The 25,354-nt window shown below is 42.2% G+C and overlaps 1 protein-coding gene across 1 annotated transcript in view; it reads right to left on the minus strand.

The window, feature by feature from the left end:
* LOC311237956 (uncharacterized protein) overlaps positions 1-15,711 on the minus strand; it is a gene marked incomplete at its 5' end in the record, with an annotated part of 32,281 nt that extends 16,570 nt beyond the window's left edge. The window contains 4 exons of the mRNA XM_084325930.1: positions 1,111-1,254; positions 2,499-2,566; positions 10,751-12,741; positions 14,902-15,711. Coding sequence (XP_084182056.1) covers positions 1,111-1,254; positions 2,499-2,566; positions 10,751-12,741; positions 14,902-15,711 — 3,013 coding nt within the window. The remainder of the gene's footprint in view (positions 1-1,110; positions 1,255-2,498; positions 2,567-10,750; positions 12,742-14,901) is intronic.
* Positions 15,712-25,354: the final 9,643 nt, after the last annotated feature.

The raw sequence follows: 25,354 nt of genomic DNA on the forward strand, positions 1-25,354 counted from the left end.
TGTACAATGTGTCTGTTGTTGCAAGGTCCATTGTTTGGTTTTAATGCTTAAAAAGCAGGGGATGTTTTAGTGAACCTTTATACGAGTAAAGGACACTACATTGTGTGACTATTAATATTACTGAGTAATGTTACATTTAGCAGGTCAATATGGCCCTCTGTTGTTGCCTATTGGGCTTTGCCATGTTATGATTGCAGCATATTTATTTCATGCTAAAATAGAGTACATTTGTTTTTCTGGACAATATTTGTCATTTTGGTTTTGGTTTTCTATCCAATCAATGACGGATCAATGTAGCTGCAGCCTTGCATCGTGCAAACATACTGTTGCCGGTCTGGACTGGCCCTCAGAGCTCCTTCCGCTTTCGCTGCTGCAGGGTTTAAATATAGAAATATTGCCAATCCACCGCCATTAATGTGTAACCTGTTGCGTCGTCTCTAGAGCTTCTTTCTCCATCATTTCTCTCCTTCACGTGAAATTTAATCTACTCTCAAAGTGAAAGTGAAACATAAGTTACTCTGTACTGCAGGGCTCTGCTGCACAGACCTATAAAATATAATCCATGTAGACACTTTCAGTGTATACTGTTAGTATTTTACAGATTTGAGTTATTTTATTTGATGAATGTGGACACTGAAATGCAAAAATGAACTAAATGGGTTTTATTTATATGTAAAAAAAAAAAGAATTATACATAAAACTAAGCATACACCAGTGGGGGCAGTGAGAAAGTAATGTACTCGTGGATGCCTGAACACAGAGTAACAACGGTATCACCAACTACCGCGGCAAGCTTTGTGCTCTGGTGACAAGTTCTACACAAATAACAATCTGTATAGTCAAAGTCATGCATGCAAGAGGAGTTAACCATACAAAATGGGTGATCTATAAATATCTGGTGTAGTTTGAGATTGAACATAATGTGTATACTCTATATAGAGTGTGGTGTGTGTGTGTGTGTGTGTGTGTGTGTGTGTGTGTGTGTGTGTGTGTGTGTGTGTGTGTGTGTGTGTGTGTGTGTGTGTGTGTGTGTGTGTGTGTGTGTGTGTGTGTGTGTGTGTGTGTGTGTGTGTGTGTGTGTGTGTGTGTAGCTCCAGCTTCCTTACTGACCTGAGGGTGTCTGAGACATTCTGGATGTTACTGTCTTGTTGACCTGGACAGTAACATCTCTCATCTCTCCCCCTCCTCCTCCACTGTCTCCTGCTGTGGGGGTGATGAGGGGAGCACCGGGAGCCAAACGACACATCCTCTCCTCTGTGTTGGTGCTTAGGGGAGAGTGGGATAAGAAGGTACACAGCCTCTCTACTCCTACTATGCGGGCGATGAGGGAAGCAAGGGACATCAAGTTCCCCAGCCGCTCCTCTCCTGATGGAGCATGGGGTAATATGTTACTCCTCTGCTCCTCTTCTGATGGAGCATGGGGTAATATGTTACTCCGCCTCTCTTCTCCTGATGGGGAGGTGCTTAGGGGGGCATGGATTACGATGTTAGTTCTCTCCTCTCCTGATGGGGAGGTGCTTAGGGGGGCATGGATTACGATGTTAGTTCTCTCCTCTCCTGATGGGGAGGTGCTTAGGGGGGCATGGATTACGATGTTAGTTCTCTCCTCTCCTGATGGGGAGGTGCTTAGGGGGGCATGGATTACGATGTTAGTTCTCTCCTCTCCTGATGGGGAGGTGTTTAGGGGGGCACAGGGTAAGATGTTACTCCTCCTCGCCATCAAGTGAGACTCAACGTCAGAACGAATCAACACCCAATCTCCTTCCGGTAGACCATTGAGCCGAGCTGAGTCATTTAGTCCTGCTATGTAATTTAGTACTGCCGAGTCATTTAGTCCAGCTGAATCGAGTTTTGGAAACACGCTGTGTGGTAAATCCGGCAGTCCAAAGGCTTTGAGATGAGGGGAATCTCTCGGAGCTGAGGAATCATTTAGATCAGATGATTCTTGTTCAAGTGAATCACATGGTTTGGGTAATTGTTCATGAGGGGAATCGTGTAGTTCAGACAAATTCCGTTCAAGTGAATCACATAGCTTGGATAATTCTTTGAGAGGCGAAACAAACTGTCCAACAGTTTCGCACTGAAGTGAATCACAGAGAACAGTTGATTCTTTCAGAGCCGGATCGTTTAGTTCAACCGATTCTTGTTTAAATGAGTCACGTGGTTTGGATAATTCTTCACGAGGGAAATTGTTTATTTCAAACTGTACCAATGACTTTTGTCCAAATGATTCTCGAGGCGAGTCATGCTTCGATGACTGTCGCTGAAGTGAAACAGAAGGTAAACATGGCTCTCCTGCAGGAGGCGGAGTCTGGTCTGCAGGAGGCGGGGTCTGGCCTACAGGAGGCAGAGTCTGGGTAGATTCTTCATGAAGACCATGCAGTCTGAATAATCCCCCCTGATCTTGAGATGACTCACAAATTACAAATGATTCTATTTGACAAGAATCCTTTAGCGTAGTGGATTGTTCTTGAGGTGAATCACAATGTGCTGCTGACTCTGCCGATTCAGCATGTGCTCCATGTCCACGCAGCTCTCCTGCTCCTGCCTCCATCTCTCAATAGGCCTAAAAAGAGAGAAGGGGGGTAAAAAAAGACATTTACATTTAGTAATTTAGCTTTTTTCAACTTAGGCTACAAGTTCTGTACAAGTCAGCTATGGGTAAGTGGTAATGTTCATCAAACAGTGTCAAACTTGAGTGCTACAGTCTTGAGTGCATAGTAGTATAGACATACAAATGGGTGAAATAAGTATTGAACACATCAACATTTTGTTCAGTAAATATATTTCCAATGAGCGTATTCAAGCGAAATTTGCACCAGACGTTTGTATTAACTCAAGAAATCCAGACATAAATAAAGTTATGTGTAATAAAGTGGAATGAAACAGGAAAAAGGTATTGGACACACTAAGAAAAAGCAGTACACCACAGCAAGGAAAGGCAAGGAACTAGCTGAAAACCAAAACTAATTAGGAGGCAACTCTACCTCCTATCTGTGCTAATAATGTCAACTGGGTTAGAATATATTGATGGGCTATAAAATTTTATTTTTTTGTTACCAAGGTGCCACACAAGAAACATCAAATGATGGGTAAAAGCAAAGAGCTCTCAAGACCTTCACAAACAGATTGTTGCAAATCATGAAAATAGAATTGGCTAAAGACGTATTTCACAACTTCAGAATCTTCCAGTAAGCACCATTGGGGGCATTATCCATAAGTGGAAGCAACATCACTCCATCATCAACCGGCCATGCACAGGTGCTCCTCGCAACATTTCTGATCAGGGAGTCAGAAGGATACTTAGAACGAAGAGTAGCCAGAGAGCCATGGACCACTAGGAAAGAGCTCCAAAAAGACTTGGAGGCAGCAGGTACAACTGTGACAGAAAGGACCATAGGCAATGCACTCCACCGCCATGGCCTCTGTGCACGCTCAGCCCGCAAGACTCCACTACTGAAAAAAAGACATGTTGAAGCTTGTTTAAAGTTTGCCTAACAACATTTGGACAAGCCAGTGAATTACTGGGAGCATGTACTCTGGTCAGATGAGACCAAAATGTTACTTTCTGGAGGAGAAATGGCAGTGCACATTACCCGAATAACACTACCAACAGTGAAGTTTGGAGGTGGAAGTATCATGGTGTGGGGAATGGGGATGCTTCTCCTCTCCTGGTACTGGCAGACTTCATATTAGGGATGCCCCGATCGATCGGCCACCGATCGTTATCGGCCGATAATCAGTATAAATATGCGATCGGTGATAATGCTTTATTTTCGCCGATCGTCAAACCCGATCTCACTCGCTGTCACTGAGTTCTGTCTCAGACACCGGGTGGTGCGGCGTCTGCTCATCCCTCCAGCCCCTCCCGCACGCATGTAAACACAGGTCTAGTAGTCTAGTGGGACGGGACACGGGAGGACGGCGTCTCCCTGAGCTAACGTTAGCTTAGCTACCGTTACGAAATGACCCAGACAACTATTCACTTTTAGTTTAATACATGATGAGGCATTGTCTAACCGAACGGTATCTAGCCGACCAGCTACCGATAGCTCCTGACATCAACAAACGCTCCATCAAGTCTAGTAGACGTGTATGATACCTGTTAGCTGTTAGCTCACGTTAGCGCAAGTTAGTTCACTGTTCAAAACTAAATGTCCCATTGAACTAAATAATTCACTGAGGCGTTGTATTAACGTTATATATCCGGCTAGCAGTAGCTACAGATAGCTCCTGATATCAATGTCTTATAACACTGATTCGATGCGTATTCGAGCTGAGGGCTTGTGAATGTGATTTAACGTTATACCAATACTAGGGTCCAGCTGCAGCGCCGGAGAATCCTGGCCGTAGCTCGAGGCTACTCGAGTATAGGCCCAGCTGCAGCTCCGGAGAATCCTGGCCGTAGCTGGAGGCTACTAGAGTACACACAGACAGTGGAGCTTGTTGCGTGGTGGCGATGTCTCGCAGATAATACAAGTACAAGTCTAATTATATAATATATATATTTTATAAAAAAAATAAAAAAAAATTATATAAAATTAAATTAAAAAATGTTTAATCAAAAACGATCGGTATCGGATCGGTATCGGCCGATATGGCTCACGACGATCGGTGGCAAAAAACGTGATCGGGGCATCCCTACTTCATATTAGGGCTGGGCGATATGGAAAAAAATCATATCGCGATAACGATATGATAATTTTATTTTATTTCTCGATATCGATAATTATCGAATTGTTATAAGTATAAAAAAAAAAAAAAAAAAAAAAAAAAAAATTTTAACAACAGATTTATGTTTATTTTGCAGCAATTCTTTGTCATTGCCGCCATCTTTAGTGTTACATCCCCTCACACTCCAGTTCTCAGGCTGCAGCTGGTTTAAAAGCTAAAGTAAACCGGCTTCTCTGCTGGCTGTGGCTCCAGAGGAGTTGAACAGTTCTGGCTCTGCTAGTTTATTTTCGATCTTTTGGCGCTTTTTTGGTGGACAAACCACCGCACATGTGCACTGTGACTCGTGACTGGAGTCTAGTTCTGCTAGCACACATAGCCTACTGTGTACAGACGGTTTCAAAATGTATTTTAAATTAGAAAGCAAACAAAATAAATGGACAAGAGAAAAATAAATCTGAATTTGGTCAGTATTGTCATTTGGACAAGCAAAGCCATTACTTTAAGTTGCAGGCAAGAAAGACAAGTCTGTCCACTGTCTCTGGTTTTAAAACTGCCCTGTTGCAGGTAAAATTAAAAAAAAAAAAAAAAAACGATTTTTCGATATTTTTTTTTATTTCGATATTCGATATCGATTATTAAAATATATCGCGATATTTATCGTTATCGTTATATCGCCCAGCCCTACTTCATATCATTGAAGGAACAATGAATGGAGCCATGTACAGAGAGATTCTTGAGATGAACCTGCTGCCATCCACCAGGATGCTGAGGATGACACGTGGGTGGACCTTCCACCAGGACAACAATCCAAAGCATACAGCAAAGGAAACTTGCAGTTGATTTCAGAGAAAGAAAATCAACGTGTTGGAATGCCCAGTCAATCACCTGACTTAAACCCAATTGAACATTTGTGGAAGCATCTGAAGATCCAGATCCACAAGAGGCCCCTCCGCAATCTTCAAGATTTAAAGACAATCTGTGTAGAGGAATGGGCCAAAATCACACCTGAATACTGCGGGTGATTAGTTACATCATACAGAAAGCATCCTTGGAGCTGTCATTACAAACAAGGCCTAAAAAAAAGAATGGTTTGGTTCCGGTTGCTGACCGACCCTGCCGATTTAGGTGCGACCCAATTTATTTTATGTTTATAAAAAAAAATATATATTTACAATAAAGTTTCACAAGAATCTTAGTCAAACCTTTAGTATTATGGATATTAAACATGCTGGCAGAGTACATGCATCCATGTTGTTGTGAACATTTTAATTAAATAAAGAAATTCCCTATCCATAGTCGGGAAAAAATAAAATAAAAAATAAAATAAATTCCCTACCTACCCATGGCCTTAACTAACAATCAACAGGAACCAAACAATATTTTCTTTTATGCCCAAAGGCTTCTCCACTAAGTATTGAATTAATTTCAGTTAGTGTGTTCAATACTTTTTTCCTATGTCATTCCACTTTATTACACATAACTTTATTTATGTATGGACTTTAATGTTTAGATGTTTTGTCTGGATTCCCTGAGTTAATACCAAAGTCTGGTGAAAATTTCACTTGAATGGCCACATTGGAAATATATTTACGGGACAAAATGCTGATGTGATCAATACTTATTTCCCCCATTGTATTAGCATAGTAGGCATTAGTATAGGCAGGCACTAGGGCTGTAAACATTTCTAACCATTCGAATATCTATTGTTGCACATTATGCCCACAAAAGGGCAAACCAACATAAGAGACATAACTAGTAGGCTATAGGTCATTTATTTAAACAAAAGTAATCAAACCGACAAACCATTGGGGATCTGTATGATGTCAATGAATTATTCAATATGTGTTCAGTAAGCCTACAGTAGCCTATACTTAAAATGAAGGCACACAATTCCTAGAAATGTGACAAAGTAATTTTGCCCTGAGGGATGATTTACAGATTTACAAGTGCTATAAAAAACACAAAAGTTATGGTGCTTAAATTCTTGACGTTATAACTCTCAAAACGCTAGCGGTAGCACTTAGCACACAAAAAGATACATGTAACATAGCTAGTGATGTACGATATATCGGCGGCCTATGGCCGTTTTTTTACACATCGGTATCGGTCCGATATAAAGATAGGGCCGATATTAAAAAAAATAAAAATAAAGATTCTTTTTACATGTTTTGGCCTTAAATAGTTTCAAAATATCAGTCATTTCTGGTAAGTTACAAAAGTAAAAAAATATGCGTTTTGGAAAATAGCTCTTTATTTGATTATCATAAAAAAGTGTTTTCTATACAGAGATATCGACATCGGTAAATATCGGTATCGGCCAGAACAGCAATATTAATATCGGTTATCGGTATCGGCCACAATTTTCACATCGGTGCATCACTAAACATAGCTGACTTAACGCTAACTGGTTCAGCATAAATCCGAAGTAGTTCCAAACGGGGCTTTTCAGATTGAGCTCGGAGTGCAGATCACTCTCTCCGGAGTCGAGTTGGGATCTGAACTCTCTGCCATCGTCACGCATTGGAAGCGTTGTCGTCGCGTGTCGTTCTAACCCTTCCAGAAGCTTTGTGGTCCGGTCTTGAACTTTCCATAAATGTGTCTCCATAAATCCATTTTGTTAGCACTGAATGTATCTTGTGATTATTAAATGATTAGCCGTTAGCTATTTCCTGGTTGATTCCGGACATGATGTCACACGAATGCCAGGCTGCTCAGCCAATAGACAATTTGTTTTATTAGTGTGATGTGAACGTATACTTTTATCCAGTGCTTTTGTAAAGTGCACGTAAAGGGTGCAGTGATATCCCATGGATTCTTAATAGGACTAGTTGTTAAAGATCCCTAAATATTCAGCACAACAATTGAATGAGGTTGGAGTGGGGACAGGCCTGCCGCGATAAGCAATAAATCGATTAATTGCCGCGATAATTAAAATTAATGCAATGATTTTGACGGGCGCGATTAATTGCTATTTGCGTGTTTGTTTTAATGAGGCGGAACCAGTGCCCCTTGTCAGTCACTGTCCGTGTTGGGAGGCGGGCCGCTGGCCTTACTACAGAGCACAGCACGGGAGCTCGCCTATAGCAACGCCACATATAGCTTAACTACATTTCTCAATAGTGTTGCTCCTTTTAACCAAGTAGCGTTATTTGTAGTGTAACGTTAGAATAACACAGAATAACGTTAATACAATTACATGCATCATTGTTTACAATGAACGGGTGGGGCTAGTCAAAGGACTGGAGACGGGGACAAGTTAAACATGAATTAATTTATTATAACAGGTCGTTTTCGAGTCGTGCTGCAGTAGGGCTGGGCGATATAACGATAACGATAAATATCGCGATATATTTTAATAAAACCAGAGACAGTGGACAGACTTGTCTTTCTTGCCTGCAACTTAAAGTAATGGCTTTGCTTGTCCAAATGACAATACTGACCAAATTCAGATTTCTTTTTCTCTTGTCCATTTATTTTGTTTGCTTTCTAATTTAAAATACATTTTGAAACCGTCTGTACACAGTAGGCTATGTGTGCTAGCAGAACTAGACTCCAGTCACGAGTCACAGTGCACATGTGCGGTGGTTTGTCCACCAAAAAAGCGCCAAAAGATCGAAAATAAACTAGCAGAGCCAGAACTGTTCAACTCCTCTGGAGCCACAGCCAGCAGAGAAGCTGGTTTACTTTAGCTTTTAAACCAGCTGCAGTGCAGCCTGAGAACTGGAGTGTGAGGGGATGTAACACTAAAGATGGCGGCAATGACAAAGAATTGCTGCAAAATAAACATACATCTGTTGTTAAAAAAAAAAAAAAAAAAAATTATACTTATAACAATTCGATAATTATCGATATCGAGAAATAAAATAAAATTATCATATCGTTATCGCGATATGATTTTTTTTCCATATCGCCCAGCCCTATGCTGCAGTGCCTACGCACCACAGCTATTCTATTATATACTGCTTTGACGCTTCCTCCTCATCGTTGATTGCATGTAGTAGCTGCATCTAACGTTAGTAGCTAACGTTAAAACTAAAAAACACAACCGGACGAGACAAGTTGTCGGCTAGGATAATCACAACAATACTTCCGGTCCGGTCGGTGGGCTTCAAAATAAAAGTCTTAAACACCGGAAAAGACGGAGCGGTGGGCTTCAAAATAAAAGTTTTGGGAAATAAATTTCTCAAAAAAATTCTCTAACCGGTCGCAATAATATCGCTTATCGCGATATTTTCGGGGGCAATTAATCGCCCAGCAAAATGTGTTATCGTGGCAGGCCTAAGTGGGGTGGAATTTGGCAATGATCACGTGATGATCACCAGTACACATTAGGGCTGGGCGATATGACGATATTATATAAATATCGGGTACAGTTCATTAACGATACACTTTTTTAACGTATCGTGGATATCGTGATGTTTTGCCCAAGAGGATTGTGTCGCGTCAATCTGGTCCACCCCGTTCAAACTTTTGAACAACGCCGCTCCCACACACACACTACTGCATCAAAGTTAGTTAGTACTTATGATTAACAAAGGCATTCGTTTTGTGGCATCAACATTATATAGTTACACGTTATATAGTTACACATCAGCGTATTTACCCAAACATAGCAACGTCCGATGACGACATAGATAGCAAGCGTTACTGTTCATATCTCAGTCCGTGCCGAGTTGTGCGTGCCCATTCTGCGGTCTGTTAATAAAGTTTTCAATCAGACAGATGTATGGAAAGGCTTTTATTATAACATTTGTTGCAGTAAAATGAAATCATTATGCCTCGTTGTCATGCTGCGGTGCGCTAGTAATCACTCGTCGGCTGCGGTGAGCTGTTGTTGTTGTCGTTGAGCTGAGCTCTCGTTAAAATCAAGGAGGGCATTCAGGAAGTAAAAAAAGAATAGCGCTGCTTGCCGATTGGTGCTAAGAACAGCAGGGCGGGTACAAGCGGTGTGACGTAATTGGCAGACTCGACTGTCAATCAAAATTATTCTGTTGCCGGCTGAATGATTGAATGAATGAACGTTATTAACGATTGCAGAATGGGTACAATACAGTACAGCTCAATACAACAACAGTGGACTGACTGGAGGATGAAGACCAGAAAAAGACTTTCGGCTTTTTTACATAAGGGTCCTCCATTTTCAATTCATCAAAACATTTAGAGACATACAAATATACAGTAGTTTCATAAAAATGCTAAAATCCTATTGATTGATTTAAAACTTTATTAACATATTGCAGAATGGGTACAGTACAGCTCAATACATACAATTGTTAAGGGGATGCAGACCAGCGAAAGACTTTCGTCTTGTTTACATCAGGGTCCCCCATTTTCAATTCATCATATTTCATATCTAAATCATATAATATCTCATTGCTAAATATATGCAATATATAATCTAATAATCCAATAATCTAAATCTAATATATAATATAAAAATGCTAAATGCATGGGTATTTTATTTTGTCTTTAATGTTAGCTTGCAAACTCAAATACTGTCTTGGTAAGCCTCATAATGAATTGTTTGGGGAAAAAAAGAAAAACATCGTGATGCGTATCGTGTATCGCCGAAAGGTCAGAAAATATCGTGATATCATATTTAGGCCATATCGCCCAGCCCTACGACACATCTTCAGTTGTGTTCCCCGACCTCATTGGGTGTTTCGGCCATTTATCACAATACACCCTCTGCCGAGGTTGGCCCACCACAGGCTGATCAGGCCTGGGTGTGTGTCGCACAGTGGCACCACGTGTTCATTTAGCAGCCCATGATGCGTCTCTACGTTTCAGCCACAACCAGTGACTGCTCCGTTCTGCTGCAGTGGCAAGTTCTTTGATTGCCTTTCGTTGGGCCTGTCCTCTGATCCCTACTTCCTTCAGGAGCCTTGTGGTGGAACTGGCTACAAAGCCTCTGCAGCCCACCTCCACTGGCCACACCTTCACGTTCCAGCCCCGCCCCTCTGCTTCAGCTGCTAAGTTGGCATATCGCAGCCTCTTCCGTTCAAATGCCTCATCGATGGCTTCCTCCCATGGGACCGTCAGCTCAACGATGAAGACACGCCGGCAAGATTTGGACCAGAGGACCAGGTCTGGGCGCAGGTTGGTCGCTGCAATTTCAGATGGGAAGGTAAGCCTCTGGCTGAGGTCTACCCGCATTTCCCAATCCCGGGCTGCGTTCAGTGGGCCTGAGTTCGGAGGAGACGGCTTGGTCCGCCGTTTCTCCCCTTCCCGGATGAAGGTTGTTTTCCGTGGGAAGGTAGTTTGGGCATTTAGAGGCATGGCGTTGGTGGTTACTCTCTTGTTCTCAAGTTCGGCAGCCAAGCACTTCAGTACCTGGTTATGGCGCCAGGTGTATCTTCCTTGAGTTAGACTGGTCTTGCAACCCACTAAGATGTGTTTGAGGGTTGCTGGGGCTGCACACTGGAGACAGGCTGGGTCCTCTCCATACCAGAGATGTAGGTTGGTTGGTGAGGGCAGGACATCATATGTGGCTCTGATGATGAAGCTTAGCCTATTAGACTCCATGCTCCACAGTTCGTTCCACGTGATTTTCCTCCTCTCCACGCCCTCCCACTTCATCCACCGGCCTTGCTGGGCTTGAGAGACTGCCTTGGCACACCTGGCTGCTTCCTCCTGGTGGCGCACTTCCTCCACCACCATGTGCCGCCGTTCGGTTGGAGTAGCCTTTTGCCATGTGGGTGTAGTTGCTTCCAATCCAAGGCCCCCTCTGCCATGTTGGACATGCCCCACTATATCCCGGTGTCTGAGGGCGGTCTTTGCCACTGCAACTGCTGCAGATGGCTTCCATTTCCTCCCCGTTGCTAGGGTTGGAGCAGCACCTCTGACAAATGGATCCCGGGATTCTGTGAGAGTCATTTCCAGCCTTGATTTGGCACATTTGTACTCCTCCACCAGGCTTGAGATTGGTAGGGAGAGGGCTCCGTTGCCATACAGGCCTATGCTGCTAAGGCCTCTCGGCAGTCCAAGCCACTTCCTCACATGTGCATTCACCAGTCTCTCCAGCCGATTGGCATGGGATAGAGTGACCTCATAGATGGCAATTGGCCACATGAGACGGGGCAGCAGTCCAAACTGAAAGCACCACAGCTTCAGCTTCCCAGGGAGAGCAGTGTTGTTGATCTGCTTGAGGCCACTGATTGTATCCTGCCTGAGTTGTTCCACCTGCTTCGAGTCTTTGAGTTCTGCGCTATACCAGCGGCCAAGGCTTTTGATAGGCTTTTCCAGAACAGTTGGTATTGGCTCGTTGTTAAGGTGGAACCTCTCATTGGCGAGCTTGCCTTTGACAATGGAGATACTGCGGGATTTGCTTGGTTTAATCTCCATTCGTGCCCATTTGATGTTTTCCTGGAGTTTATCCAGCAGGCGTTTGGTGCATGCCTTTGTTGTTGTTATTGTCGTCATGTCATCCATGTACGCCCTGATTGGAGGAAGACGCAGCCCGCTCTTCAACCGTTCCCCTCCAACCACCCATCGGGATGCTCGAATAATGAGCTCCATTGCCATGGTAAACGCCAGTGGAGAGATGGTGCAGCCCGCCATTATGCCTATCTCGAGGTGCTGCCAGGCAGTTGTACTGGCCTGTGCTGTAACACAAAACTGGAGGTCTTGGAAGTAGGCTTTGACCAGCCTTGTGATGCCCTCTGGGACTTGGAAGAAGTTGAACGCTGTCCACAAAATCTCATGAGGCACTGATCCGAAGGCATTGGCAAGATCTAAGAAAACCACATGCAGGTCTTTCTTCTCCTTCTTGGCCGTCTGCAGCTGGTGCCAGATGACACTTGTGTGTTCCAGGCATCCTGAGAAACCACTTATCCCTGCCTTCTGCACTGAGGTGTCGACAAAGTTGTTCTTCTGCAAGAATACTGAGAGCCTCTGGGCCACAACACTGAAGAATATCTTTCCTTCCACATTCAGAAGACTGATCTGGCGGAACTGGTCGATGGTTGAGGAGTTCTTCTCTTTGGGAATCAGGATCCCTCCTGCCCTTCGCCATGCCTTTGGTATAATTCCTTTTTCCCATGCCACTTTCATTAGCTTCCAGAGGTACTTCAAGACACCCGGAGTGTTCTTATAGAGCCTATATGGAACGCCGTTGGGCCCAGGGGCTGAGGCTGTTCTTGCCCGCTTTACTGTGCTCTCAACTTCGCTCCATTTGGGGGGCCTTGTTTCCAGCTGGTGCTCAGGTGGTTGTATTGGTGGCATGTCATCCGGAATGCTGGCTGGCACATGCCTCTGATTGTCAGAGTAGGTCTTCCTCAGGTGATCCTCTAGTTCCCTTAGGCCTAACAAAAATAATAGTTGGTTTCAGGTTGGTTGTCAGTTTGGCCATGGGTAGGTAGGGAATTTATTTTATTTTATTTTTTTATTTTATTCTTTCCCACGGCGACTGGACCCTCTGCAATTTGCATATCGCCCCAACAGGTCCACGGAGGACGCCATAGCCCATGTGCTGCACACAGCAGCATCACATCTGGACAAGAGGCAGGGGAACTATGTGAGAATGCTGTTCATTGACTACAGCTCAGCATTCAATACCATAGTCCCCTCCAAACTCATAGCCAAGCTCAGGGACCTGGGCTTGAACTATGACCTGTGCCAGTGGGTCCTGGACTTCCTGACGGGCAGACCCCAGGTGGTAAGAGCCGGCAACTGCACCTCCTCATCCATCACGCTCAACATAGGGGCCCCCCAGGGCTGTGTTCTGAGTCCCCTCCTCTACTCCCTGTACACACATGACTGCGTAGCACAGCGGAACAACAACACCATCATCAAATTTGCTGATGACACAGTAGTGGTGGGCCTGATCTCTGCCAACGACGAAAGGGCCTACCTGGAAGAGGTAGAGAACCTGTCACAGTGGTGTCAGGAGAACTGCCTCTCCCTGAACGTCAGCAAAACAAAAGAGATGATTGTGGACTTCAGGAGGTCGGGGGTCAAGGACTACAGCCCCCTCAGCATCGACGGGGCACCAGTTGAGAGAGTGAACAGTTTCAAGTACCTCGGAGCCCACATATCCGAGGACTTGACATGGACCACACACATTGACAGTGTTGTGAAGAAGGCACGACAACGCCTCTACTTCCTCAGGCGCCTAAGGAAGTTCCAAGTCAGTCAGAAGATCCTTAGGAACTTCTACTCATGTACAATAGAGAGCATCCTGACCGGCAACATCACCTCCTGGTTTGGGAATAGCACTGCACAAGACCGTAGCAGACTACAAAGAGTGACACGTTCAGCCGAACGCACAATTAGAGGGGGGCTTCCCACCCTCCAGAACATTTACAACAAGCGGTGCAAGGGGAAGGCTAAGAGAATTATTAAGGACTCGAGCCACCCGAACAACTGCCTCTTTGAACTGCTGCCGTCAGGCAAGCGATACCGGAGTCTTATGGCGAGCACAGAAAGACTCAGAAGGAGCTTCTATCCCCAGGCCATCAGGCTGCTAAACGAACAATAATCGCTAAACGAACAATAATCACTATGCAACAACCATCAAATGCACACAGCACACACACCCACACGCACACACTCACTCAAACAAACAACACACTGCAGCACCCACTCTCCACACTTTAGATCACACAAACACACTTACACTTTATATTTATTGATAAAGGATTTGCACTACAACTCGTACACCTACTGTGAATTGTACCTAAACTGCACCTCGTCCATTTATGCCTTGCACTATATAGTATTGTATATTAGTACACTGCACAGTATTGTATATTGTATGGTAACTACGTCTACGAACATTGTACATATGTCTAAACTGAACACTGTGACCTCTTTTTTTTACTTCTAATTTTTACTATGTTTTTATTTCATACTTATCTTGTCATGCACAGTCTCTGGAGCGCAACAGTAAGAAGCATTTTGTACAAAAGTATTCTGTACTTCTGTATGACAACTATTAAAGAAACTTGAACTTGAAACTAGGGAATTTCTTTATTTAATTAAAATGTTCACAACAACATGGATGCATGTACTCTGCCAGCATGTTTAATATCCATAATACTAAATGTTTGACTAAGATTTCTATGAAACTTTATTCTAAAAAAAAAAAAAAAAAAAAAATTTTTTTTTTTTTTTTAAATATATAATTTTTTTTTTTAAACTCATAAAATATATTGGGTCGCACCTAAATCGGCAGGGTCGGTCGGCAACCTGAAACCAACCATTATTTTTGTTAGGCCCTATGGGTACTTTGAGGGTCCCAGTTTTCTCCTTGACAAAGAGATCTTTGACAAACTTGTAGGGATCTCTGTAGAAGGTGGTCCTCATTCGCTCTTTCTTCTTGTGTTGCTTTCTCAAGCATTCTGCTCTTCGCAGTGTTGCAAGACGCTGCTTGATGTCCCCCTGTAGAGCCTCAAGTCCTTTCCTTTCCACTTCTGTGGCCTTCTTCCACTGCTTTCTCAGACACCTTCTTTCTTTCACAAGTCTTTCAATCTCTTGTTGTCTCCTGGACTTGAGATGAGCTGATGGTTCCTTCTGTGTCCTAAGGTTCTGACTTTTCACCCCAAATCTCTCTGCTCCATAGCTGTAAATGATTTCTCCAATCTTGTCCAGCTTTCTTTCCACGCACCCTTTCAGACCTTCTAGAATATGGATAAGGTCTGTGTCGGTGGTTTCCCACTCCTTTTTCTGGCAGGATTTAGGCCACAAGATTTGAGGCTTTCGTCCGTTCATCTTCCTCTCTACTGCTGTCTGTGGCTGGATGGGCTCTGGACTCATGTCCGTTGGTGGATCTGTGCCTGATTGAGCTTCGTCTGGGGTTCTGATACCCTGTGGACTGTGGTGAATATCCTGCCGCTGGGCTTCACTCGACTGATTTGGCCTACCTCTGAGGAAGTAGTGGTCAATGCGAGGCCCCTCGCTAAGCTCTCTCAGGCACTTTTTCCTGCCCTGGTGGATCTTGAGACCCTTCTCTGATGTTATCTTTTTCCAGTCACAGATGCAGCTTTGTAGCTTGTGTCCTGCCAGTGCGGTTACTCCGTCAACTACTGTGCTGATCATTTGATTCGTTGTCGTTCCAGGGTCTGTTACCATGAATATATATAGAATATAATATTATATTATATACATATATTTTTTGCATTCGACTAAGAGGTTGGCAGTCGACTACGGCTCCTTTCAAACGACTATTTGACTAGTCGAGGTCAGCCCTAGTGTATATACATACTGCAGTACACTAGACCTCCTATGCTGACTGGGAATCAGAGGTTACAGACAGACATAGTACCACAGGGTACTGTGCCAGTCTAAGTGAGAGAAGCTCTCTCATTTCATGGAAGAGTAGAAAACAACCAACAGTTGCACTGTCTACCTGCGAGGCAGAATACATGGCCTCATCAGCTGTGTATGTATTTGCAACAGCTACTCAAGGGTATTGATAAATGTCAGTATGGACAAACCAAGGTTTACGATGATAACCAAGGAGCTATTACACTAGCTATTACACTAGCTAAAAGCGTCTATGCTTTTACCAAACGGTTCGTGTTTCCACATTCCCGTTTTGCGCTCTGATTGGCCACTGACCTACGCTAGTACGCCCCCCTCGCTATGAGCGTAGAATAATGCGTGGACACTTTGAAATGGGTATCAAACTGCCTCCAGGAACAGCTGTTTCCGTGTGACTTTATGTGCGCTAAAGTTCTGGTACGTTTAAAGTGCTTAAAAATGCCGGTAAATGCCGGTTCATTCATGCTTTGAGGCACGCTTCCTGACAGGATTTTATAATATTGTATTGACAGGATTTTATAAAATACAATTTTAAGAAACAACACTCTCAGCTGAGTCGCGAAATGCCGCTCTCTCAGCTGCGTCGTCAGTAGTGTGATCGGTCAGTAGTGTGAAGCACCTCTGTATTCATGGGACTATGAATGCCAATTTCATGGGCAGCACATTTAATGAATTCATTTGAATCATCCTGTGTTGGTCCTTAACATGACACGCCAACATGACTCATCCTTGAATCCTTCCTTCGTTTCAAGGAAGGACACGCGCTTTTACACGTCCTACGTCCCACCCACCCTCGTGCTGGAAGATGGAGGATCACTGCTATTCAAAGCAGAGGTACATTTTAGTATAAGCAGGGCTGAAAATTTACTTAAATGAATTAATTCATTTGGCGACTAGATTTCAGAAGTTAACCATATGTATATTTCTCTCCCACCCACCCACCCCCTCCTAATGTACAGTCGCCTCCCCATCATATATACTCTGTCAGGATCTATGGGTAACAGTACTGTATATTTGCATATCGTATATGTCACAAATGTAACAGTACTAAATACCTGTATGTCATGTATGTCCCTATGCCATAAATGTCATGTATGTTGGGCGCCCCAGTGGCGAACCACATGACGCGCTGAGTCGCGGCGCGGCCGACCCGGGTTCGATTCCCGGACCCGTTGTCATTTGCCGAATGTCTTACCCCGACTCCGTCTCCCGTCCTCCTCTCTCTCTCTCTACTGGACTGCCCAGTAGTAAAAAGCGATAAACGCTAAAAAATAAATCTTTCAAAAAAAAAAATTCATGTATGTTGTGTATGTCATAAATGTCACTATGAATTGAAAATGGGGGACCCTGATGTAAACAAGACAAACGCCTTTCTCTGGTCTGCATCCCCTTAACAATTGTGTGTATTGAGCCGTACTGTATTGGTGTGTATGCATCAAAGGGTTAAATCAAGCATTTTTAAGTGCTTTAGAGGAAATGTCAAAATATCGCGATATATATCGTGTATCGTGATATGGCCAAAATATATCGCGATATCATTTAGAGGCCATATCGCCCAGCCCTAATGTGATGACAAAACCAGCCACTAAGCTACAACTTAAGACGTTTGCTCAGTATTTGTTTGGCACTTAACCTGTTCCACCCGTGGTGAAAATCCGCCTAAAATATATACCTAGGTAAATGGAATATTGCTCCACTTCTACAAGGCTCATTTGCATATCTAGGTACATCTATGGACCTCAGGGAATGTATTCACAGTGTCATAAATGTTGTGTCTATTACTAGGCTTGCTTAAATTGTGATGAAACAAAGGAGAATATGAATTATGATTTGTCTTTGCATCTTTGACAGTGAATAACACCATGCTAATAATGCCAAAAAACTGCCACTGATCTCGTTCAGTACCTTCTTGAGATCATGTGTACAAAAAAATCGAAGGAAATTAATAAAGGGAAGATAATTAAACAGAAGGTTCTATAGATACTGTACTGAATTATCCCATCCGGACCAATGCAATTTGAAATATTATTATAGAATAGGAGGCTTATAAATTACCTTATTATAGGCAATTCGCACATTTATATATATATACATATATTATCTTTCAAATGCCTGAGTTCAATTTGGATTTAGTATCACCAGGCGTGCATAAGAGCAGATAATGATATCTACTGTAATTTACTGTACTTTTTTATTTTCACCACAGTGCAACCATTTTGAAACTAATTTCAGATCTAATTGTTGCTACATGCTAACAATAGGGAGGAGAAACTAACTCTGTTTCAATATTGGTCAAAAACGTTACCTTTTGTGGCTTATTATCCCAAATAATAACAGTTATTGATAATATTCATTCAGAACGCTGAACTTTGAACCCCCATAGAATCTGCCAGGAAGTATAGTTCGGAAAAATTCCAACGCTGATTGACAGCTATAGATGCCCTCCACAAAATGGCCGCAAAAAGACTACAATTCCCATGATTCAAAATTTCCAAAATGGTCACCGTCTCGCAATAGACTTCAGTAAATCGAAAACTTAAAACTATCTAATGGCACTTTTAACCTATTGCTAAACTAACGTATTGATGATAATATACATTCTACATGCTTTTGTGACATGTTAGTGATGTTAATACTTAGATATGTTTTAAAATCGCAAATTTTTTGCAACACTCTGAAAAATATTGATTCATGACCAGAGCCATTTTGGGACCGGATCCGGTCCCGTCGGGTGGAACAGGTTAAGAGTGCAAGAAATGCATATGTATGTGCCAATGTGATTTTGTATTGAAGGCCAAAGAGAATATATATACAGTATATATATTTTTTTGTTATCAGGGATTAAAGCAAGGACCCTGACGTAGGGCTGGGCGATATAACGATAACTATCGCGATATATTTTAATAATCGATATCGAAATAAAAAAATCGTTTTTTTTTTTTGGACCTGCAACAGGGCAGTTTTAAAACCAGAGACAGTGGACAGACTTGTCTTTCTTGCCTGCAACTTAAAGTAATGGCTTTGCTTGTCCAAATTACAATACTGACCAAATTGAGATTTATTTTTCTCGTCAATTTATTTTGTTTGCTTTCTAATTTAAAATACAGTTTGAAACCGTCTGTACACAGTAGGCTATGTGTGCTAGCAGAACTAGACTCCAGTCACGAGTCACGGTGCACATGTGCGGTGGTTTGTCCACCAAAAAAGCGCCAAAAGATCGAAAATAAACTAGCAGAGCCAGAACTGTTCAACTCCCCTGGAGCCACAGCCAGCAGAGAAGCCGGTTTACCTTCGCTTTTAAACCAGCTGCAGCCTGAGAACTGGAGTGTGAGGGGATGTAACACTAAAGATGGCGGCAATGACAAAGAATTGCTGCAAAATAAACATCTGTTGTTAAAAAAAAAATTTAAATAAAATGTATACTTATAACAATTCGATAATTATCGATAGAGAAATATGATAACATTATCATATCGTTATCACGATATGATTTTTTTCCATATCGCCCAGCCCTACCCTGACGAAAGTCTTTCTCTGGTCTGCATCCCCTTAACAATTGTGTGTATTGAGCTGTACTGTATTGTACCCATTCTGCAATCTGTTAATAACAATCAATCAATATTTAACAGATTGCAGAATGGGTACAATACAGTACAGCTCAATACACACAATTGTTAAGGGGATGCAGACCAGAGAAAGACGCTCGTCTTCTTTACATCAGGGTCCCCTATTTTCAATTGATAGTGATATTTATGACATAGGGAAATACATGACATACTATAGTAATGTTACATTTGTGACATATACGATATGCAAATATACAGTACTGTTACTAGGGATGGGTACCGAATTCGGTACTTTTGAGGTACCGAACCGAAACACGTCGGTACTACCGAGTATCGAATCAAGTGAGAAACCGAAGAAAAAAAAAAAGAAAAAATTACTTTTTTTTTCATGTCAACGTTCACACGCACAATATATGCTTACCTAGGATTTGACTTGATTCAACAACAAAGCAGTCGGAGCAATGACAAGCCGAAAACTGTCGAAATTGTAGTTATTTGAAGTTTGGATTTTTTTTTACGACTGAGGTAGGTAAATTAAATTTCTTGAGACTAAGGCCCCGTTTAGACGGAAACGCTAGCAGGTGAATCCGCAAAAATATTTTTTCGGATGTGCCTTTCGTTTATACGGAAACGGCGTTTTTACGGGGTGAAACCGCAAAAAAGTGAGACTACCTTCCAGGGTGGAATTCCTAGAAACGCAAAAGCTTTGCGCTCTCGTCTAAACTGTTAAACCGTATAAATCTGTTAAAACGATGACGAAAGGGTTGTCACGGCTCTGGTCGCGCGTACTGCTTACGTCACAGGTAGCAGGTATGCGCCAGTAGCCGAGACGTAAACAAAGCATGTCTGACTATTATCAACGGAGATCACCTGAAGGCTACATTGGCAGTACTTTTAACCCTTTCACTGCCACACGACAGAAGGTTAACCCTTTACTATCACACAACCGGCTGTCGTGTGGCAGTGAAAGGGTTAAATACACAAGAATCTGTCCCGCGGCGTGAGTGGTAGGGCTGCACGATTTTGGGAAATAATCTAATTGCGATTATTCTGACAGATATTGCGATTGCGATTTGCGATGCGATTATAACATATTTAAAAAAAAAATTACAAGAAGAATGTTGCTGCTTTCTGTAGTCGGGTCCCAACTGCAAAATTACTGTATTACCCTGTATTATACACTTTTACTATCATGTAGACCAGGGAGGGGCAACTGGCGGCCCGCGGGCCGCATGCGGCCCTCACCGACGTTCCATGCGGCCCCAGGCCAATATTAAAAATAAAAATAAAAAATATTATAATATTTTTATATTTTTTTTATTTTTTTATTTTTTTGTATTGTATTCGACTAAGAAGAGTTGGCAGTCAACTATGACTCCTTTCGATCGATTAGTCGACTATTTGACTAATAGGGGTCAGCCCTAGTGTGCACATATTCAACGCTGTTGAAAGTGCCGTGCAGCAATATGGGGGTTTTGATAAACTGTCGGCTGTTGTTACCGATGGATTCGCCGGGCTTCTAAGGCAGAGTGGCGTTGAGTGTCCAATGCTGCACTGCATTATACATCAGGTAAGTTCGCTAACATAATTTCCATCTATTGTGCGTCACTATAATGACCAATGCGAGTCGAGTGTAGTCAAATTATATGCGAGAGTCGTTAAATCGTTTTTCTTTTTTTTTTATCTGATATAGGAGGCTCTCTGTGCCAAGAAGCTTGAATACAGCCATGTTATGGATTTGGTTACCAAGGTTACCAATCTAATTCGTGGAGGCAACAGGTCACTAAACCATAGAAAGTTTGTCTCCTTTTTGGAAGAGATGGACACTGATTATGGCGACTTGCAGCTACACACAGAAATCCGATGGCTGAGCCGTCGGAAAGTACAGGAGCGACATTGAAACACTGCAAATGCAATTCAATGATCGGTTTGAAGATTTCAACGGCATGCAGTCACGGATAGCGCTGTTTGCCGGCCCCCTCACCGCTACGGTGTCAGAGCAGCCCCCACCGTTGCAGCTTGAACTGTGCGAGCTACAGTCAGATCCTTTTTTTCAAGCAAAGAGAAATGAGAGGGGAATTTCGTTTTGGAAACTGCTACCTGAGCCCCGCTTCCCACTCCTCAGGGACTTTGCCCTCTCTATGGCCAGTATGTTTGGGAGCACATACATATGTGAGAGCAATTTCTCAAACATGAAGCACATCAAGTCAAAGGAGAGAAACAGGCTGTCGGATGAAACATTATTTCATCTGATACAGATTGCATGCACAAACATTGAAGTTGACATTCCTGCTATTGTGCGCCAAATGGAGAGACCACAAGTGTCTCATTAAAGACAGGGGGGGGAGGAGATGATGAAGAGGTGTAGAGGGGGGGAAGGAGATGATGAAGAGGTGTAGAGAGGGGGGGGAGAGATGATGAAGAGGTGTAGAGAGGGGGGGGGATGATGGAGAGGTGTAGAGAGGGGACCATTATTATTATTATTATTATTATAACCATTATTGACCCACTGTGGGGCGAGGGTGAATGTCATGCCAGTTTGATTAAGGGTCAATGGGAGGCATGTAGTATTGCACTTTACTTTACTTGCACTTTACTTGTTTACTTTTGTAGTGTTCAGATAACACTAATAACACAAACACAAAGCAGCATTCCTGCTGCATTTCACTACAACAGTAAATCAAAAGTGCAATAATAAATGATTTTGTTAAATGTATAAACTTGTATCCTGCTACTAAACAAAACATTCCTGAGTGCTTCATATCCATAACATGCATTTCAGTGTTATAATGTTTTGTTTAGTAGCAGGATAAAAGTTTATACATTTAACAAAATCATTTATTATTGCACTTTTGATTTACTGTTGTAGTGAAATGCAGCAGGAATGCTGCTTTGTGTTTGTTGAGCAGTGGGCTTTAAGTTCATACATTTATTTTATTAGAAGCCTTAATTATAATTCATCATTTTTGTATATATTTGGGGTTACAGCAATACTTTTAAATTCAGCTGTTTATAAATTCATAAAGTTGAAATTGCATTACTAAATGCATTTGAAATGGAATAAAAACAAAGTTACAACAAATTATAATTGTTTATATACCTTATTTATCACATCTGTGACTATTATGGGCTATTTGAGTGATGGGGTACTACTGGCGGGACTGCCGATAAACAATGCGGCCCCCCAGATTGATTGTGGACATTTTGTGGCCCTCACCATATACAAAGTTGCCCACCCCTGATGTAGACTATTCTGCTTTGTGTTTACATGTGATGTATTGTATACATGCACATTTATTATGTTCTTGTGTGATGTATCGCACATTTTATTGCTGTGTGATGTATTGCAAATGTTATTGCTGTCATCTTGGCCAGGTCTACCTTGCAAAGGAGATTGTGTATCTCAATGGGACTTCCTGGTTAAAGAAAAAAAAGAAAAAAAAAAAATTAATTGCAGGCTTGGCGATTTGATAATTGCATCATTCCAAATCGCGATTTCAATTAAAAAACGATTAATCGTGCAGCCCTAGTGAGTGGACCCACTGTCTGCGAGTGACTCTGCTTTGGTCCAATCACATTCCCCATCCACAGTCTGCGAATCAGAGGCAGAGTAGGGCGGGTCTTCACAGCACGTCATGTGACATATGCGCCAATCGTGTGACAGCGGGGCTCCGTCGTTACAGCGTCGTCTGCACGGAGAATTCCACCCCAAAACGCTCGTCTAAACGTAAAATTAAAAGTGAAACCGCAAGATGACTTTTGCGGTTTTTGTTCACAAAACGCTCGTCTAAACGTAGCCTAAAGTACCGAAAAAGGGTACCGTTGGGTACCGGTATCGATTCACAGGTACCGGTACCGGTATCGGTTCAAATGTGAAAGGTACCCATCCCTAACTGTTACCCATAGATCCTAACAGAGATTATATACATATGGGGAGGAGACTGTACATTATGAGGGGGTACTGTGAAGTAACACGACAATGACAAATGTGTTGTTTCTGTTTTTCTTTTTGACATAGTTGCGGCACACGGAACAAGTTAACAACTCACCACTACAGACAGCCCCCAGTAGCCTAGGCCCTAGCCAGTCTCTTCAAACGTCCTCTCGCAAATTTATTTTATTAGGCAGGGCTGTACGCTAAGCTTTTTCACTAGGGGCACTAGGGGCACAGAATATTTTTTAGGGGCACATTTTTAAATAACTATTTTACCATTATAGTGCAAAGAAATATGTTCCTCCTGACTCATTACTGTGGTCCTTTTATTTAACATTTAAGTGCGTTTTTTTTATAATGAACCAACTGAGAAAGTGTGTAAATCACTAATAGAACAAAAACAACAAACTGTGTGTGTGTGTGTGTGTGTGCACGCGCTTGTAGTGCTCCTTGAATGAGATCACCACAACACACACACACACACACCATTGCATTAATCAGGAGGACAAGAAACTCTGCATACCTTTGTTTCACAATGAAAAGTGCTTTATAAATAAAATGAATTATTATTATTGTAAATAACCCCATGAAAGGTTTATTATTTTGATGGGTAATTACCCGCTTCATATTTGTGATGTTACTGGTTTCAGGGTGTGCCTAAAGTGATCAATGTGTTGGGCCATTTATAGAGATCTATGCCAATGAATGTTTATGTATATCCGTCCGGGACTTTTTTTATAAGAATTGAGAGGCCTACTACGGTATGTGTATATGTGACCTTTATTTTGAAAACAGTGTTGCGACGCAACCTTGTTTAAGTTTGCGCTTTTGACAGTGAAATGTTCAGTTCAATTTAGTTCGAAGGAAAAACTCGAATCAAAAAGGTTTAATGGACCTGTATGAGGCCATAGCTCTTACGGTGGGACTTTATAGAAGAGGAATGTAATACTATGCAAAACGAGAAATAAACAGTGATTTTACCAGCAGTAAGTTGCAAGCCACTTTCATACGGGGAACCGTGACAATTATTAGTATTATCTTATTTGCATATTGTCTCATTATTAGATAGATAGGTTGATACTTTATTGATCCCCGGGGGGAAATTTAAGTAGACAGTATTTAAGTATTGAAAAACGTCCTAATAGTGGGCTACTCACCTAATACATGGCTGAACGTTAGAAGTGTCCGTGTCCCCGTCATTGTAATCATCACTGCCAGATCAGACTTAATTTAATCGGCTATGGTCTCTTATCATCTCTCCACATCGGACGTGGTTGTCATAAGATGGACTGATATCCGCTCCGTTCTTCTTGCAGAGCAAAATTAGCGGCTTAAACTTATTGAAAGGAAGTTCGGCGATGCCACATTCAGTTTCGATTCGATTGTTCGCTAGGAATTATGGGATTTGGTGTTGGATGTATGGACTCTACACAGACGGGGACATGGTATTTAATCGCACAATAGACTACAACTACCAAGTTGAATAGCGTGGCCCAGATTCACTTCACACACAAATCTTTTTTTCACACAGGCTATGACTGCTTGCCGCGGCAGGAAAAAAAGCCCCTTTTCATGATATTTGACGCCTCTGATTGGCTCAGGTTAAAATCCGTCACGACTCCGAATCAAATGACGGAACTACAAATCAAATGGATGGATATCCGTCTCAAGACGGAACGCTTTAATGCCTGTGTTATGTACTACCACAATAAGCTAAATTCGAGTGGGCATAGTGTTGTCACGATACTGGAATTTCGACTTCGATACGATACCTTGAAAAAGTATCGATACTTCGATACCAAAAAAATAAATAAAAATTATAATAATTTTTTTTTCTTTTTTTTTAACAAATTTAGCTTTTGTTGCTGGTTGATTCTCCTCAGCTTCTCTCTGCTACTATACGATAAGATAAATACAC

Source organism: Notolepis coatsorum, assembly GCF_963971535.1.
Source record: "Notolepis coatsorum genome assembly, chromosome: 12".
Lineage (NCBI taxonomy): Eukaryota > Metazoa > Chordata > Actinopteri > Aulopiformes > Paralepididae > Notolepis > Notolepis coatsorum.